We start from the raw sequence: 20,341 nt of genomic DNA on the forward strand, positions 1-20,341 counted from the left end.
TAAAGGAATAGTTTGACATTAGATAGTTAGATCAATACCTTCCTCATGTCTGTATGTTAAAAATGAAGCTGGCTCCAGGAGGTGATTAGCTTAGCTTAGCATAAAGACTGCTTATTCAATACAACAAAACTCTAGGAGGTCACTGCACCCGGCCAAGAAAGTTACACACATAACCCCACATAAAACCACAGGCCATTGTTTCCACAGTTAGATTTTTGTATGGATTAAACAAACAAGATATGACATGTTAATTTCATCCAGTCTTTACCAAACGTCTTACATAACACATTTGGATGAACCCGATAAAATAAACAGACATTACCAGCCATTTTCCAAAAATTGGCTTCTTATTTTTATGGCCTATTTGACATAATCTGCTTTGAACCAATTATGCTAATGCGACCAAATTTAGATGACAAACGCACAACTTAGTGATCCTGCAAAACCTAATGGCATTTTGCTTTTAGGTGGCACATCAGCAACATGATGAATTTAAATGGTCATTACTCTTCTTTTTGCAAAGCCCTCTTCTCTAAAAACTCAATCAACATATTTATCTAGCTCTATGTCTACTTTAATGTTGGATCCTTATGATTTCTCAACGGATTTCTACACAGCCCCCACACTACACAAGTGTTGATGCTGCCTTCAAAAACCCATATTACTGAAGTCACACATACACTCTTGATATATCAAGAGTTTTATTTCAGAGACTCTGCCTCTCAGCGCAGTAACTGTGTGCTTCATCCTCCACAATACTCCTTATTGATATTCCAGAGATGATATTTGCAGTGAAGATATCACTTAAGCAGCAGAATATGAGTTAGAGGCTAAATGATGATCTAGACATTCTGCATTTCCTCCAGTTGTCATTTATCCAGCTTCATGAAGTCATTTACTCTGGCGGTGACTGGATAAACAGCAGCTGATGGATGGACTTGTGATCCAGGTCATGTCTGTAATTAATGGAAACCTGAGAGAGGCGTTCCTCAGCTGAATGCTCAGCTCTGGGCTGGGGCCGTGTCATCCTATCAGATCACCGAGGTGTGTCTGACTCTCTGACTGGCGGGACATTGTCAGCTCATCATTACTCCGGCCGTCATTTGCACAGTAATGTGCTTTGCCTGATTAATGTGGCCGAATTAGCTACGTCTCCCTGCCTACTTTAAATCGCTGCAAAAGGGCACACAGGCGGAGGCTGTCTTGAATCTACATTCCGCTCTCCATGTCTCTGTAGTTACCAGGGAGCAGTGGGAGTGCATCTTGCCTTTGCCATGACATTATGGTGCTCTGATTCAGCATGCTGGGGCCTGAGTGGTGGAGGTAATGTCTCACTCAGTTTGTACCCCGCCGTCTTTGAAAACGACAGAGAAATGGGAGAGACACTAATGGCGCGGACCCACCACAGATTGAACCACTTAGAAATGCATTAGAGTGTTCCAAAATGAGGCTGTGTGTCTTTCGGCCTGAACCCACTGGCTTTAGAGTGGCAAAACATTGCAATTTCACTTGAACATGAGGCAGAAATCACACAGAAACAGCTAAGGACACATTTTCACATCTCCTTTGATTCCGCATACCAATCCATGTGGTATAAAGAAACCAATCCTTGGGTCATTCCTTCTCTTATTAAACCATGACAGGTCTAAGATTTCTTCACCATATTCACTCTGACAGATGCTGCCATGAACTATGATTGTATTACAGGTTGTTAAAGGTGATTACACACGGTGTACATGAAAGGTGCATGAGATTTTTCATCACACTCCAAAGACAAAAAATAAGCAACCCACGGGGAAAAATGAGGGTGTCTCGATTGCAACAAAACACCAGAGCATTATGGGATTAAGTCGCAGCCCAGCAACACAGAGCTGGATCAAATTGATCATTTGAGCCGGAGTGCTCGGGGGGCCTGCAGGCGAAGGACGCATGTTGTTTCACAAGGTAAGACGCTTGCCTGCAATGCAGTACAGGTCGAAGCACAATCTGCAGCCATCTCTGCACACTGAAGGGCACGTCGCTCTTCCTGAGCCACGAAGTGGTGGACTGTCAAGCGTGCATCCATCTGAAACATTTGCACTGTGCTGAAATGCAGAAATAATCAGGCTGACTGGGGAATTTGGTTTAGCTCTTGCCTAAGAATGCAGAAGATTTAACTAACTGGCCATAACACTTTGTATCCAGTCACAGGCTGGTTTATGTGTAGTTAACATAAATGAGGCTCTCTCCAACCTGAGAAAAGTCTGAAAACATTAAGACCTTCAACAGGCTTTTCTTCTGAGCTGCAGCCATTGGCTAACAAGACCTAATTTCAAGAAGTTGCATCACAGAAATTAACCTCTTCCATTCTCATGAGTCTTTTAGCTGTGGTCTCAAAAACCACTGATGAAGTGACACATCAAACAGTGGCCGGGCTCAATTCACTGTAGCAGACTCCACCGCTGAATGAAGGCATTGCATGCTCTGAGAGGTGCAGTAATTGGAGAGGAGGAGGACGGCGTTGCAGAAAAATGGATTCTGTTGGACCCTGCTGCTGAGCCAAGCAGAACCCTGGAACGGCGGAGACTCTGCAGCATCTTATTGCTCCCTCCCCCCATTTGCAAAACAAAGAAGCAGAAAGAGAGGAGGCGAGCCTTCAGGTTGAGCTCCACACAGATGCCCCAGGGAGCTCGCAGCTTATGCAGGGCCGTCTTTACTGTGCTGAGCCACGCTGCTTCTGCATACAATATTAGCAAGGGGGAAAAAAAAAGCCATACTAAAGACAAGCTGAAGCATGTGGCTCCACAGAAACAAAAGCACCTGATGCCTGTGTGCTATTTTCACTTTATAGTAGCTAGACTCATCAGTATTGATCTGCTAACACAAAAAGTTATCAGTATACATACATAGAAAAATGAGTTTAAATCTTGTTTGGTGTTGGCATACTCTTCTAATCCAGGAAACTTAAATCAATATTGAATGTGGTGGTTGCTAAGAAAATAAATTCCACTCCAATAGACTCTAACAAACCGACTTTGTGTCCCCAGAGAAAAACAAGACCAGCAGGGTTTTTACTACTTAAAATACAAGCTGTCTTCATGAATTGGTTATCACAGACTTCTGATTGATTTGGAATTTTTTAGGGTTTTAGCATACATATGATGGCCAGATTCAAGTGTGCCTCTTTTTCCCAATCTTAATTTAATTTATGGAAATCTGTAAAAACACAGCAAGAAATGAAAAAAAACAATCGATTTTATAGTTTGCTTTACTCATTTAACTGTCATAGCATGGGCTTGTTATTTCTACTGTTTGTTACCGAGTGACTGTTGTAAGATATTTTTGAGTGTTGACATGTAATTATCCTAATTATCGGTTGGAAGAAGAACAGTAAATGTAATCAAGGGGGAAAACAGTATTCATGTAGACAAATACAATATTTCTTTACATCATGTTGTTAGTGTTTAAGCGTCAATCTCAGCTTGCTTGAAAAGATTTCTTTATTCCAAAGTCCATGGTGTATTAAACCCCTTTTTTTTCCCAAATTGTGTATTCATATTTCCTCTTGTTACTTAAAAGACTATGCAAAACGTAGTGGAGAAAGGTGAGTGAGTAATACTTCCCTTTTTAAAAAAATGAGTCCTACTTGATCCTAAGTGAGAGACACAAATCTCTTAAAGGATAAGGATGGAGATATTCTGTATTTTTATCATCAACAAATCCCATGAAAAGCCCAAAACCAACAATGAATGGATCCTTCTAGCAAGTAATATCTGTGCAGCCGATGCATGATTCCTCTGTGCCATAGACCTCCATTATTGCACAAAAACTGTAATACATCAGTTTTACACTGATTGACATGTTCCGTCATTACGATAAACAATCGTCAATCCCACATAAAGCTAAAATCACAGTGAATTGCCATTTTGTTTCACTTCATTCATTCATTCATGTTGATTTCTGAATGAGAGGGTGTATGTTCTACCCTAACCAACCAGAAGCAAGTGATAAATCTGTCTCCAGCCTGCTAAATTTTCAGTTAATGTTTTTCAAGATATCTGGTTTCTAGCAGGAGCTTCATATTTAGAAGCTACATGACAGTGGTATCAAATTAACCTTCTTATCTATTTCTCAGCAAAAAACAAAAGTGCATTTCCCAAAAGAGTTGTTACTTCTGTAAGTTGACTTACAACAAACTGCAACAACCATTTCATCCACCCTGGTCGCCATTTTTGTGGCCATTATTCTGTGGCTTTATTTCATGGGTATAGCTATGTAGGACGATGACCTCAACACACACAATCACACCTACAAAGCTCTGATTGGTCAGCTGTCTTGTCGCCAGACAAAAACATCCAACTGTCAGTGAGTACAACACCAAAACCAATGTGAAGGAGGTCTGGAACAAGGCTAACATACTTTGTCCTGCTGCCGTAAATTCTCACTGAAAGACCAAGTGTTTATCATCTGCAGCTAAAAATTGTCCCCAACAAATGCACTATTTACTCCTACTTGATTAAAGTTATACACAACAGTGCCCAGCTGTGTCAGGATATTACTGAGAACTTGTGTGCTTGGGGCCGAGTGCCACAGACAGGGAAGGGAAGTCGGACAGTATTGAGATGCAGACTAATGCATTGTTGGTTTTGGTCTTTTTGTGGCATTTATAGACAATACATAAAATACAGAATCTGATCTGCTCAGCAGCCAAAATCCTGTGTGAACACTTTGGCTGTACTGAGCAGCTGTGCAACCATTTGAGCGTGCTGTAGAGAACTGTCAGCATGTGTATTCAGCAAAACCTCCAAAAACTTATGATTACAATATCACTTCACTATCTGCGCCTGTGATTATTATTTTATTTGCCATTTCCAATTTTTTAACAGCTACGCCTGCTGTTTAAATTAATTAGGCTCCATGACAAGTCCATTGAAGCTATAGAGCTCCTTTACAACTGTCAGACATATGAGTTTAGAAACCAGCGGCATGGTAAAGAGAAGATAATGATGATAACCATCCCAGTTGAAATGCCACAGGGATCTGCATGACACAGCTCACAGGGGTAGCTAAGTTAAATATGCTAGCTGGCTGATTACATTTAATTCCCCCTGTCTGCCATGGCAATGAGAACAAATTGGGTTGTTGTGGCTGCTGATAATGCTAATCTCCTGCAGTGGCAGCGGGATATTACAGTAAAACAGGGAGCCACATTGAGATGTCACGTTATGGCTTGAGGAAGGACTACATCACGCATAAATGAGATTCTGTCGGATTCTTTCAACTGAGAAAAAAGCTATTAGCGCTTTAGCTCTGCACCCTACCCTGCTATACGATTTGCTTAAGGTCATTTCAATATGACTTTGTAGTGTGTATCCATTACCCTGCCAACTCCACAAATTAATAGTCTCTGTCTCTCTCTCCCACACACGCAAACACACATATCCACCACATGCCACACATACTAAATACAGCTTGTACACAGACAGGATCGCAGTCCCTTCCAAGCATGTCCTTGACACCTCTCTCTTCCTCTGACAGTTAATACTGAGAGGAGGCTCAGCTCTCTCTGCTCCTCCATATGCAGCTCTGGGACAGTTGAGCTCAACACGGCCAGACACCTGTCTCGTCCAATGTGAAAATCAAACATACAGAAGAGGCTGATTCACCTCAGGCAAGAGCATGTCCTTAAAGTTTTCATATAGCTGCCTGGCCTAATTGTACAGTACTTGCCCTGCTGTTTCAACAGTGAGTGATTTGTGGCCTAAAGCAAAGAATCTATCAATGCCAGGTTGAACCTGAGCACCTTGCATTATTACACCTATTATTACTGAACATAAGCGATATGGCTGTGTTTGCTCAGACCACGTGTTTAGTGCAGCTCAGTCCTCAGCGATTCATAACAATAATGGTGGCCCCAAACACACATCTATCAAAAACATAAAGACACCTGAAGCAGACCTGAATATATTCAGGACAGCACTTTTCTGCTGCCTCAGTATATTTACTACGTAGCTATTATATGCACAGCTATGTTTGCATGTTGGGTTATATATATATATATATATATATATATATATATATATATATATATTTCCACTGAAATAACAGGTCCCATGACTAGGCCCTTACTGGAGAGTGATTTCAGCAGGTGAAGCCTATTTACCCAGTGAAGGGTAAACTGAGGTTTCTGCCTCGTGTCTGTGTGTGATAACAATAAAGGTCATTGCAGATAAACAGATAGGGATGTCACTGCAGTCAAGTAGTATATGGATTTCCAGGTGGTAATAAATACAGTTGGGTTTCTTATCATATGTCTGTAATCATGCACGTGATATTTTATATTTCTGAGGGAAGAGCTAGTTTTAGTGAATCTTAATCTTGCAAAGAAAGCCAAAAGGGTCAATTATCTCTTCTCAAACCTAAAATTATTTGAGGAACACAGTTCTATACAGAACCTCTCCAGATTAGAACGTCTTACCGACTCACATCAAATATATGACATATATACGGAGTTTCAAACTCTAAGTGAAATACATTTTAAAGATGTACTTAATCTTATTAGGAATGCTAAGAACGGTCGATTATCTATCTCCAGGCCTACATCAAATTATCTGAAAGATGACACTCTAAAGAGGCTCTTCAGATTCAAACCTGTTTCCACTCACATCAATTACTGTATTTTACAAATATAATCAGCATGAATTAACTGTTGTAAATGTAAAATCAAATCTTCTTTTTTCCTTTCATTTTTCCTACATTTTTTATTTGTCTTGCTGCTTTTTAGCCAGGCTAGCAGCGATGGCTGTAGGGATGGTAATATCATAATTAAGTCCACTACTTTGGTCCAAACAATAATATCTCAGTAACTGTTGGATTGATTGTGTGAAGTGCCCTGAGGATGAAGCCTACTGACTTTAATTATCTCATGACTTTACCTCTAGCGCCAGCAGCAGGATGAAATTTGTGGTTTTTAGTCAAATGTTTCGACAACTATCATTTGGATTGCGGTGCAATTTGGGCATTCAAGTTCCACTCAGGACTAGATGTTAATTTGTCCAGTACTTTGGATCATGACAAAATACCTACACAATTAATTACACCCCATAATCCTCAGCTGTACTTTGTGTTTGGTGCTAATTAGCAAATGTTAGCATGCTAACATGCTAAACTAAGATGGTGAACATATTCCTGCCAAACATCAGCATGTTAGCATTGTCATTGTGAGCATGTTAGCAAGCTGATGTTAGCATTGAGCTCAAAGAACCACTGTAGTATGTAAAGCTCTCAGTCTTATTGTTTAGTTTTTACTTTTATGCAATATATACAGCTGTTAGTGTCTATATTTTTTGTTTTTTATCTAATATTATGTTTGTGTATTCATGAACCCCGGGAAGCTTTGCAACCACATCCTCCTGTAAACAATGAGCAATAAAGCTGGTGTTCCATCAGTTTCCATTACTGATGCATAGTCAGCAATGATACAGTTCAGTTTGTTTGTTAAAAAGCTGAATCATCACTTGAGTCTTGGGTGTGCCACCATGCCAGCCATGACTGAAGACAGACAAGCAGAGTGGCAGCATAAAATCGCTCTGCCTGCTGCAAGGCATAGAGGAGCTTCACCAGTACAGAGACAACTCTCAGGCAGATGCCACTATAAATAATGCATGAACAATAGAGCCAGAAGAAGAACCTTGGAAAGGCTAATTATTCAGCCCGACATTTCAGCAACTCACAGAGAAGTTAACGGCTAAAAAAGATAGAATTCAGACCGTCTGCTGCTGGTGCATGTGTTAATATACTGATGTAGTAGGTGCAGCCAGGCTCCATTATGAAACACATTAATCTACATGTACTGTGCCACCACAACAAGTTGCTTCCTCGTACTCAGTCATGGTGAAAAGGGGAAAGAGATTTTGTATATTTGGACAATCTGTGGGCTGTGGAACATGGCTTTGCTTATGAGAAAGCTTTCCTTCTGTTCAAGGCAGCCGTTGAGCTTCTCTCACTGTTTCCTTTGCTTTTTTTTTTACAAAGCATAAATTGCTATCTGGCGAGAAGAGCTTTTCCACAGGAGCAACAACACAAAACAGCCTCTCCACTCAATTAAGAGCCACCCACGCTTGTGTTGGGAAGCCAACAGGATCTCCTTTCTTCTCTGTTTCTACTGTGAATCGTATCTGCCCAGTCCAAACACTCACAGCAAATCCCCCCTCCCGACATTCACCTCCAGCAAAAGACATGCACGGTAATGACAAAAAGACAAGAAAGCGTCTCTTTCCACTGCTTCTGCCATTTTGATCCTATTAGCGTGCAACGAGCGGAATTCCACAGATAGTTGGTTTGATAGGCTGATCTTCAGATTCAGAAAGCAGAGGAAATACAGATAACTATTAGCTCATTTAACTGTTATGGTTTCTCCCATCTTAATTTTCAACCCCCGCACTGCCATTCACTTTTAATTGGAAATAGGCCTCATTATCATATTTTCTACAATTGCATACTGTCCTCTTACTCTAATTTTTCATATCCGTAATTACACTGGCTGTTAGCACTGGAGCATAAATCCTGTGGGAGGCTAATAAATGGCTGAGGTTGATGACAGGAGCAGAAAAACCCACAGCTGGCAGCGTGTCTTTGAGCTAAGTAAAGGAGCTCAGTGTCACTTAGGATGCAACAGCATCATGTTTGCTCTTCATCTGGAGAAAAACAGAGTGAACCCTGGTCCTGCATTTATCAAAGGGCTCTCACAGAGGAGCTGTTTTTGATGTAGGATCAGTGACCGGGCCATCGCCAACATCTCATTCACAGTAGCACGGATAAATAATGACTCTAGCTGGTTCATAGATGGATGAAGCACCAGGTTGCTTATTAGAGCAGAGAAGAGATTGATTAGTTAATCCATCCTTTGCTGTCTTTATGTAGCCTAAGCACTGCCATATACACTTTCTTATATGTCACTGGGGCTAAAATGTGCTTGAGAGATGAAATGATTTGTTGATAAGTCAAATAACAGAAAATGAATCATCAAGAATGTTGACGGTTCATCGATCATTTATGTCATGGCAAAAATTCTCTGATTCCAACTTGTCAAATGATTTTCTTCTTTTTTTCCGTTTCTCGTTATTGTGAATTGAATATCTTTAGCTGTTTTTAGCCATGCTAGCGGCGTGGCTCTAGGGACGACAATGTCAGCCGGTCTGTCCACCACTCACATATCTCAACAACTATTGGATGGATTAAGATTACATTTGTGTACAGACACTCATAGCTCCAGGTCATAGATTCCTTAACTTTTACTCTAGCACCATTATCAGTTCATCAGCCTCAGTTATACTTGCTGTTTAGTGCTAATTAGTCAATGCGCTAATGACAATGATAAACATTAAACCTGCTTAGCATGCTAGCATTGTCATTGTGAGCATATTTAGCATCCAGATGTTAACATTTAGCTCAAAGCACCACTTGACAGCCTCACAGAGCTGCATGGCTGTAGACTCTTAACTAGCTTACTTAGTTTTTGACATTTTAAAACAAAATAAAAAAAAAATCAATAGATTAATAATGAATGAAGAATTATTAGTTGCAGTCCTAAAGCTTATACACGTACAGTATATGGAACATTTCAGTTATTTTCTCTTGCTCCTTTTCTCCACATACAGTATATTCCTTCATGAATATTGAGGATGTAGATTTAAGCACACTGAGAGGCTTGGGGGAAATTTAAAGAACTGCTCATTGTTATCTAATTATTGCATTTATCACTGTCTTAAATCGAATTAATTTGTTCGTATGCACCGATAAGGCTAATGATCACTCGTATTTTTGACTCACTCTCTGCTAATCTTAACAACCAAAGACGCTGAGGAAGCCATTTACCTGAAGAAGATGTAACAATTTTCCCTCATTAAAAATGTAGCTGGCAGTAGAGCAGGTGCAAACCTTAAACAGCCCTCTGTGGCTGAAAGGCTGTACAGCTCCTTAATGAGTTCCCTCTTTGCACCGCTCACAGAGCGAGATGGGAGAATCTAATGTGGCCATGAATGAACAGCACAGTATTGTTCACATGAGCGGTGGCCTGAGCTCCTGCTGAGCGGATCCACCCGAACGCACCAGAATGCAAAGTGGTACTTGTGTTAGGATGAAAAATCGCGGATGCATTAAGTAGTCAAAGAGGTTTTAAGAGTGATGAGCAGATTCAGGAAGACACAATCAGCTAATTAATTACTGCCGAGCTTAATTTGTGGATTGTGTAGCCGGCTTTGTGTGGGTGAATTCTGTGCAAACATGAATGTGGGGGAATCTTCATCGGGAGATTTTATGTCTTGACATTGATGCCAGTCATAATGGAGCTTCTATAACACTCTGTAACCTGCTGTGGATTATCCCGACACCTCCTGCCTCTGCAGCTGTTGGTCTTATTGTTCTCCCTTTTAACATTTCCTCATTATGTATCTGTGCTGGATAATCATATGTATACTAGTCCAATTTAAACACCAGTCACATCAATCAAGCTGGCATCACTGTGTTTATAAAGCCCACGTAGTGATTTCATTTTTTTCATGTTTTATTTAGATGCAGTATGAATTTTTCTGCATGCTGTTTCCTCACCACCTGTTTGCCAAGACAGCTAGTAAACAAATATGACCCCTTCACATTTCAGATGGTGCATCTCTCTGCCTGGTACATCAGAGAATAGTCCCATCTGAGCAGAACCGAGCCAGCTCTGCTGTCTGTCTCCCTTCAAGTGCAGTGGTTCAACATTCGCATAGAGTTTTTGATGAGGAGCCTGTAGATTCACATGGAGAGACAGGACTAAGCACCGCTAACCATTCATGATCATTTTATGTGCCTTTTCTCTCAAATTTGAGCAAAATGCTAAAATACAATAGCTAAAAATGTAGAAACAAGAAGCCCAGAACTACAAAACAAAATCATATTTCACACACTAAACATATTTAGAAATATGTTAAATGGCTTTCTTGTTGAGAGTTAGATAGCAAGATCAGCACTCTCATGTCCATGCACCAAATACTCTCTGTAGCTTGAGTGCAGAGGCAGTTAGCGGATTAGTCATCAATCTCAGCTAACCGTCATTGCAACCGACAGCTAGTCACCATGAAATAGTTACCCGTAAAACCACAATTTATCGTTTTTGTATTTCTGTTTAGTGACGGATTAAACAAATGAGATACAGTGTGTTAATTAATGAGCTTTACACATGCTAATAGGAGTATTTTTGAACTTTGGACTCAGCCATGCTAGCTGTTTTCCTGGGCTTCCAGTCTTTATGCTAAGCTAGGCTAATCTCCTGATGCCTTGAGCTTCATATTTATCTTACAGACATGAAAAAGGTTTCTATCTTGATATCTTGCTCTTGTCAAGAAAATGAATAACTGTAATTTCCAAAAGGTCAAACTATTCCATTTATAAATAAACAAATGGCCATTCAGAAAATGAAACTGAAAAACCAGTTATCAAATGGCAAGACAAATGACATTTTACCAATAAAAAAGATAATAGAAAACAATATAATAAATCACAAAATAGAGGTGCACTTCTCAAAACAAATAATCTTAGTGCTTTAGCAGTCTATTTGATTCAATAAAAGTTCTCAATAATCTTCCGCACTGCTGATTGGGAGTGTGTCAAGAAGCCACGTGCTCATGTCACATCTTGGCACAAACCAACATAACTGAGGACATGACTGCCTATATTTCATGAAAACATGACTATTCTAGAGCTGCAACAATTAGTCAATTAGTCGTCAACTATTATATTAATCGCCAACTATTTTGATAATAGATTAATCATTTGAGACATTTTTTAAGAACTCTCTGAAGGTCGGTATCCTGGCTAGTAGCCTCTCTGATAACATCCAGTCTGTCACCTGCTATTGGTCTTGTTGATATCATCGGCTGTACATAGGCTTTAACATCATGTTCTGTGTCAGATACACTGTCCCACAGAGTGTCAGCCACGACGAGCTGCTTTCCTGGGACATGGACAACTTCATCATCTCACAGGTGCTTTGTTAAGTTTATATGACTTTATCAGAGGGATAAGTGGTTTATGGTCTGTTTGCAAGCGGAACCTTTCCTTGCCTTGTAGGTACTTCACAAACCGCTTGCATGTCCAAACACTTGCAAGGCATTCTTTTTCTATCTGAGAATATCGTTGCTCCGTCTCAGTTAGTATTTGTGAGCAAAAGGCAACTGCCTCCCAGACCGTAGTTACTTGCATCTGCACTAATCATTGTTGGCTTGGTTGCATCATAATATTCCAAGACTGGTGCAGTGGTCAACATGGCTTTCACTTGTTAAAATGCTTGTTCCTGTTCCTCTCCCCAAATCCATACAGAATCATTTTTTAATAGTTAATGGGGTGCATGATAGATGAAAGGTCAAGGAAAAACTTGCCCAGGTAGTTGATCATCCAAACCCTCTGGCGTAGCTCTGTAGCGTTTGTGGGGCTGGGCAGTTCTGTGATAGCTATGACTTTTTCGGTGTTGGATTTGATACTATCTTTCCCAGGGATGTGCCCAAAATGCTGGATTTCAGATTTCCCAAACTGACACTTGTCCTTGTTCAGTTTCAGTCCTGAAGCATTAATGGTTTGCATTACTGCTCTGAGGTTGTGGTCATGGTCAGGATATCGTCCTCTCAAAAGGGTGCTCATTTTTTGCTGAAATATTCCCAGGGGAGATGTAATGCTGAAAGGAAGCCTCCAAAAACAGAAATGGTCCACTGGTGTAAAGAAAGTTGTGAGCCTCCTGCTGTTGGCATCAAGTGATATTTGCCAAAATCCACTCAAGGCATCAACAGTGGAGAAAACTGCCAGAGAGCTTTCGTGCAATGTCCTCCAGTGTGGGTAGAATAAATCTCTCCCATTTCACAGCTTTGTTGAGCTTAGTTTGGTCCAGACAGATTCCGGGTTTCTTATTCTTTTTAATCACAGGCACCATAGGAGCACATCAGTCGATGACATCTTTTACCTCCTCAATGATGCCTACTGCATCCATTTCAGTTATTCTTCCACTTGAGGTAGGATAGGGATATGTCATGGTGTGGTGATACTGTAGGGCTTAGCATCTGGCCGAAGCTCCGTTTTCACTGGATGATAGTTTAATAGTACAATGTCTCCACAAACATCCTCAAATGACTCAAGTCCATCCACTCTGCGTACAAGCCCCATTTTGGTTGCTGTTTTTCGTCCAAGTAACCTAGTGGTAAATTGGCCTTTTATCACATATAGACAGAATGTGTATTTCTGTCCATGTCTCACACAGTCAGTCACAAATTTGTCTTTGCAAACAAGCTTTCCACCAGGACTTGTAAAAACTGCTTTAGAGTTTCTCAGAAGAGGGCACTGGGACAGGCTTATGTATGTGTGATATTACTGTAATATCTGCGCCTGTGTCAATTCTATTGCACAGTAGTACCATTAATTAGCAGATCTGTAAACCATTATAGATCTCATCAAGATCTATGTCCTCTGAAATGGCTCCTGTAGTTTCCACTGCCCCTACGAGCTTAGTTTTACACATTATTTATAAGTGGCCAGTCTTATTGCACTTACGGCAGTGTTTTCCTGTTGCAGGACATGCTCCAAGCTCCTGCATCCTCCCACACCTTTAACAGTTCTTGTCATATGTTGCTTTTGATGCTCCTTTAAGTTGTTGATTACCTTTGACTTTAGCATGCCTCCTCTTAAACAGTTTGAATTATTTGAATTTGCATGTAACTGCACTTACTTCACTTTCAGTAGATCTGATGCTGGTGTTTTGCACTTTAATGAGTTCAGACTGATAAGCAATGCAAATGGCTTTCTCCAGGGTTAAATCCGGTTCCACTTGTAGTTTCTGAGACATGTTGCTATCTGGGATTCAAATGACGATGCAATCTCTTATCTGTTCGTCCTTAGTTGCTCCAAAATCATAATCTTCTGCCAGTTCGTAACAATGTCTTGCAAACGCCTCCGCACTCTCCCCCTGTTGCTGGTCTGAGTGTCTGTGGAAATATGCGTGCTTGTGTAAAGTGTTCCGCTTGGGCATGAGATGTTCATCAAACTTCTTAATTACTGCCTCGTAATAGTCATCATTGTCCTTTTCCACGAACGTGAAGGTGCTAAATATCGGCTCTGCCTCTTTGCCCATAGCATACAAGTGTTTACTGGAACGACACTATCTTCCTGGTTGAGTTTCATTGCGATCCAATAGCGAGAGAAATGATGGCCGATGGCTGGGTGAAGTCAAGTGATTCCAGCGCTTGAAACTTGGCCATTTCGCTGCTCCAAACTTACCTCTTTTCTTATTCAGCCAGAAGGGTCACTTCTGACACCATGTCATAAAGTTCACTGCCTCATGCTGTTGAACTTAACTGTTTATTATGATTCATAGTCATCCATGAACAGACCAGCACATAGCACCTTAGCTGCTGTGACTTGGCTTCTCATTGCACATTGCAAGGCATGACATCATCCATTGGTTTGCATTGGAGCCAGTTTGAAGCCCAGAGTTGCTGCTTATGGTCAGCACCATCTTTTATGTTTGGAGCCAGGAAATAAGGACTGCGGGGTGTTTCCTTTCACGCTCTGGAAACACAACCTGCTACCATGGACTGAAGCTAAGGCTAGCTTAGCAGGAACACCAAGCGGTGCAGACTGCTACAGACATTAGCTAACTAACACGGCAGGTATTGTTATCAAGTAATATTAAACTTATTGAAATATTGTGACAGTAGTTCGACTCAGTGTGAATCCCATAGCCAGGGAGCGAACTGTCAATCACAGCTGTCAATCAACACCCCCACAGCAGACATCAAAGCTACTATTCGTCTTTAAATCTTATTATCGGAGCAATAATTTCCAAAATGACCACCAGCACACTTATTAGAGGGCCTGAAATTAGAGTTTGAGACCGTAATGACTCGTTAAAAAAATTGATTGACTTAATATTTCATGACAGAAGTTGACACTTTTGAACGGGAGTCTATTGGAGCCAGCATCTAGTGACTGTCAGTGGTATTGCACATTAATGGGCTTCTGCATTGGTTTCAACTTCAAGCCATGGTTGTTGCTATTGATGTGCCGCATAGTTTGTCACACAGAACTATCTGAGAAGTCATCCATGGAAACTGTTTGGAAAAGGGTAGGCACTTTTAAAAAATACTTGGCAGGTGATTGGATGAACCATCTGTTTATCACCGTCCAGACCATAGACTGTAAAATAAATATGGAGTAGTCACCGTGACGTCACTCATTGGTTTGTGAACTGCTGTTGTGAAGCCGCCATGTTTCATTTTTGGAGCCAGAAGTGACCATATTTGGACGAGAGGGTGGAGCTGACCACAGTGCTAGCTGCTAGCTTGGTTAGCACAGTGCATTTACAATCTATGGGGCCATAATTTACAAAATGAACATCATGATGCATTGAAGAAGACTTGATTCTAGCAATTGAGAGCATAAACTCATTAGGAAAGTGTTCACTGAGGTAATAAATCAAGTGAGAAGTAGGGTCATTTTCTCATAGACTTCCATACAACTAGACTTCTTTTTGCAGCCAGTGTAGTCACCTCCTGCTGGCCATTAGAAAGAATGTAGGTTTAAGGCCCTTCGCATTGGCTTCACTTTTCAGACCAGGAGCTACCTGCTTGGTTCGGACACAAGCGTATTACTTGAGGCCTGACAAGATGGATTCTCACGTGATCTTGTGATGTTGTGATCTCGCAAATTCAGCTGCCTCGCAAGGTAAGTTACCACTTGCTCCCACCCAGAAGTCCTTGCTTAACTGTGACACACATGCAGTTCACAGGTTGCAGTGACCTCTAGCGGCTAATGTGAATAGAGCTACAGCCAAATCACATTACAGAAAGCTAAAAGCAAAACTTTGAGGAAGTCTACAACATACCACTATGCACACACAGTGGTTATGAAAAGTATCCACTCCCCCAACTGTGACTTCTTCCATCTTTTGTGGTTTCACAAATGCGAATAACAGCAGATTAATTAAACTTTAATGAAACTAATCATCAGATTTGTTTTCACTTTGACATTTAAGAGTCTTTCTCTAATGATCAGCTGAAGAAAAGATTAATTAATCCACTGGGAGACAAAGAGGTAAAACAATAAATCAAGCAAAAAGTATAGGAGGGTGAAAACTTTTCACTAACACTAGTGGTGAAACAATTTATTGATTAATCAAGTAGTCAGTTGACAGAAAATGATTTATTATAAATTATAAATTAATCTTATAAGTAATTTATTAAGCAAATGTATGATTGTAAATTTAAATTAGATTGGGTTGTTTTTGGACAGATGGTCATTCAAAACAAGCAAATTGAGGATGTCAGGGAGATGTATTGGGAATTTTTTCACATTTTCTTGATGTTTTGTAGCTGATTAATTGATCATTTAACTTGTTTCAACCTTAATAGACAATGTATATACATACATTATGAACTGTAAACCTGCTACATATTTTGTGGCTCTAGATCAAATGTGGGGCCCCAAAAATTACCACCAACTTTAGAACCACATTAGTGACAGCACTTTATCCTCTTTGCTGTATCGCACAAGAACATTTTATTATCATTATTATTATTTCTGCGTTTGTTTTAATCACACAATGACATCATGGCTTCCTCACAACATTTTGCATTTGTCACATTGAGATTCCAGATGCAACTAAACATAAATACGTATAAGACACATCTAATACCCAACCTCTGGAAATCAGTCAAGCCAAGCAACAATCCAATCAGACAGTTCAGTCAAACCAATCCAAACACCAGCAAAGACAATATTCAAATTTGCATGACAGCACAAATTTGCATTTCAAGTACAAATTCTCTAACTGGGCTTTCTTGTTCCCTGAGGGTCCAGGGCTCTAAGATACATTCCTGCAAGCCTCCAAGCACAGTCAAAGGTATTACAGCTTCTCTCTGGCTATCATTGATAAGAATATCTGTCGGAGGTGATATTTTCTCAGCAACAAGATCAAACAACTGTCCGGTTGTCAAGGTAGAGGCTTGGATCTGAGCCGTTGCTAACCAACTCCTCCTCAGAGATCTCTTGCAACCTGATTCATGCCATGTATTCTGTCTTTTGGCACCAGGGAGCCGTCATCACTTTACCGGTGCGGCACACCCAGCATCACAGCCTCCCAACCCCTAACCATGCTCACTACAACCCCCCAATCACCCATGTTATTCCCTGGTTGGTTGTTTTTTTTTTTGGATCATGACAGGAGAGTGAAAATAGAGGCTGGATGATATAAAATCTATCAACCCTACTGTATGAATCACAATAAATATAAAAAACACCTCTCAGTAACACCACACACCACAGCATCCAAAACGATCATAAAGTTGAGTCAATGTCTCTTGAAAGTGATTTAAACAAAAACTGCTCATTACTATCTAAATGAAGGCAGGATTTATTGCAGGGCTGTTGTGTTAGACTGCTTTAGTTTAACTTAATAAACTAGAAATTTATTATGTATCAGTGATTGATATTTCCTGATGTTTGCCCTGATTATTTAGGGTATGATGAGTTTACACTTTTGGACTGGACTAGCGCTGCAATGATTAGTCGATTAATGGACAGAAGGACTAACTATTTTGATAATCGTTTTGAGTCATTTTTTAAAAAAAAAAAACAAAAACATGTCCATCTTTTTCCAGCTTCTTATTTTTTCAAATTTTAGTCTGCTATGACAGTAAACTGCATATCTTGGGTTAAAGACTGTTAGTTGGGATAAAAGAAGACATTTGAGGACATCACCTTGGGCTTTGGGAAACAGTGATTAACATTTTTCACCATTTTTGGACATTTTATAGACCAAACAACTAATCCATTAATCCAGAAAATGAATGGTGATGAAAATAATTGTTAGCTACAGACTGGACTGAGGTGGTGTAGATGATATGACGATATAAAACAGAGGTTTGTACTCAGAGTAAAATATTGTCTTTTGAGGTTCACATTCTCATTATCTCTATTCTTTAGCGATCAAGCACAAACATTTTGGCCAATGCTTTCCTCAGCATGCAGAAGTCAGCATGCAGGAGCCTTCAAAAGACACTTTTTTACTCAGCAAAACAGTTTACCTTCAGTTGGAAATGCAAATTTTGCTGGTTTAAAGACACCAGGTAAGAGCTTTGATCCTTCACTACACTGATACTGTTAATATTTAGGTATCTTTCATATCTCTAGTTGTATCAGCCCAGTGCTGACTATGTTGCAAAATTAATGAGCAGGACTTCTTTACGAAAACATCGGATTTACAGCATTTTGCACGACCTTGATTTGAGAGGTATTTAATTCAGTGGATTAAAAACTGACATTCCCAACAGGTTATAGTATCTATAAAATGTTTCTCAGATTATATTGCTATCAAGCTGTATTGTTATAAAGGATATTATCCATATCATCCTCAGCTTAAAGATTTCATTTATTTATTGGAAATTCAAATATGAGTAAATTTAAGTTGGTAAGAGATTCATTTTTCTGTATAATGATAAGTTCTTTTATCTCTAGTGAATGGTCCTTCTGGCATGGCTGAACAGAATAAACAAATCTGTCCATTTACAGCCTTGAAATCAGTCTGAACAAAAGATCCACATGAGAACAAGAACTGTTTTACTCTTACAAGCTATTTGATATTTGTGATTTAGAGAACACGCAACTGATGTCTTGCTGTGTGGCTTTTTTTATCTGAAAGCTCTGGAAGCCTCCAAACTGTGAGCCTACATTTTATGTGCAATATGGCAGATCAGTGGGTATTGATCAGGGAATACAGACACTGTTCAGAATATCACAGTTTCCCAGAAGGAGCTTGGAAATGGCTTTTGAGACTTGGAGCTAATACCATGGATTTCCTGTGAGTTGTATTTCATTCACTCTCATATAGCAGGTCTGTAGATGAAAAAAACAGTCAATTCAACCAAAAGATTATGAAATAGTAGCCTGTTTGGCATGTCAGTCAATTTGAGGGCAGTCAATGTGTGAAATACACAGAAAACGCAGAAAAGGCACGCGCACACGCACGCGCATTCCAATTATTAAACATACTATCCTGTGTTATATGTTCTCCCTCTTTTTTAAAGTATTTCTATCGCACAAACTGCTAATATTGCGTGTATATGTGCACTTCAGAGCGACAGTTAACTGTGCGCAAAATCACCTGAGCAGACAACCCGCGTTGCCTCCACAGGCAGCATCTCAAACACCAGCACAGCACCGGACGAGATATAGAAAGATACGACACGCTGGTCAAATTACACTAAATACACCACTCACGTCTCTGAAGCGATTCCAGTGCTTGATCTTACGGCTGTACTGGGAGATGGTTGACAGCCATTGCTCATCTTCCATGAAATTCCCGGCTTTCCCTGTTTCTTTCCCACTTTTCACGTCCACCTGGAGCGAGAAGCCCACCAGCAGGCACAGGCAGGCGACGACTCTCACAGCGACCATGTTGACTCAGGCAGTTCGGGGGACTGGGATGTATCCTACTGCTTGTCCTCTAGCCAAGGATCCACATACAAGACTGCTGCTGCTGAGGCTGCTGCTGAGGCTGCTGCTGCTTCAACAGACTGAATGGAAATGAGAGGGAGAGAGAGAGAGGGAGAGAGAGAGAGAGGGAGAGAGAGAGGGAGAGAGAGAGAGAGAAGTTCAACTCTACACACACAGGATGTACTGTATATATATATACATAAATACATAGATATACTATATATAATTATATATAATGTATACTAGATATACTCTCCCTCTATATAATAGAGGGAGAGAGAGTTAAAGGAGAAATTAGATCCTGCACTAATCATTTATTTCTGCTTACTTGGTTTCAATATTTAAGTGTTTTAAGTCTGTCTTTTTTTCTTGTTTAAAACACCAGCCCCCACAAATGCACACACACTCCCTAATAGTCACAGTGCATGAGTGATACAAGTGGAACAGATGTTTATTGTTGTACTGATGATCAATCAGATTTTATTCATTGTTCTTAATAGTTCTTGGCAGAAGGCCAGGGCTTGTCTAATTTTTATGCCAATAAAGTCCCTCTGAATTGAGTTCCAAGCAGACAGTGAAATTGGTGACTCAATTAAACAATTAAGTTGGAAGAAATGCGGGGAAAATTGCAAGCGGCTTAACTATAAAAAAAAATGGGCTTCACAGACTACTAAGGGTCACCGAAAGACTCCTGAGGGGCCTGAGGGCAAATTAGTTTCAATTTAGATTAAAATGTGCTCAATTTCACCCATAATTTGTTCATTAGCAGAACTGGGAGAGAATGAGTCAGATCAGAGGTGTCAATAAGGTGTCTGATAAACCTGAATCTCTATCAGATATACCTGGAGCA

General features: G+C 40.2%; 1 protein-coding gene across 1 annotated transcript in view; it reads right to left on the bottom strand.

The window, feature by feature from the left end:
* LOC122971936 (testican-2-like) overlaps positions 1-19,569 on the bottom strand; it is a 48,176-nt gene extending 28,607 nt beyond the window's left edge. The window contains exon 1 of the mRNA XM_044338692.1: positions 19,276-19,569. Coding sequence (XP_044194627.1) covers positions 19,276-19,452 — 177 coding nt within the window. The 5' untranslated portion in view covers positions 19,453-19,569. The remainder of the gene's footprint in view (positions 1-19,275) is intronic.
* Positions 19,570-20,341: the final 772 nt, after the last annotated feature.

The sequence above is a fragment of the Thunnus albacares genome, chromosome 20 (genome assembly GCF_914725855.1).
Source record: "Thunnus albacares chromosome 20, fThuAlb1.1, whole genome shotgun sequence".
In the NCBI taxonomy this organism is placed as follows: domain Eukaryota; kingdom Metazoa; phylum Chordata; class Actinopteri; order Scombriformes; family Scombridae; genus Thunnus; species Thunnus albacares.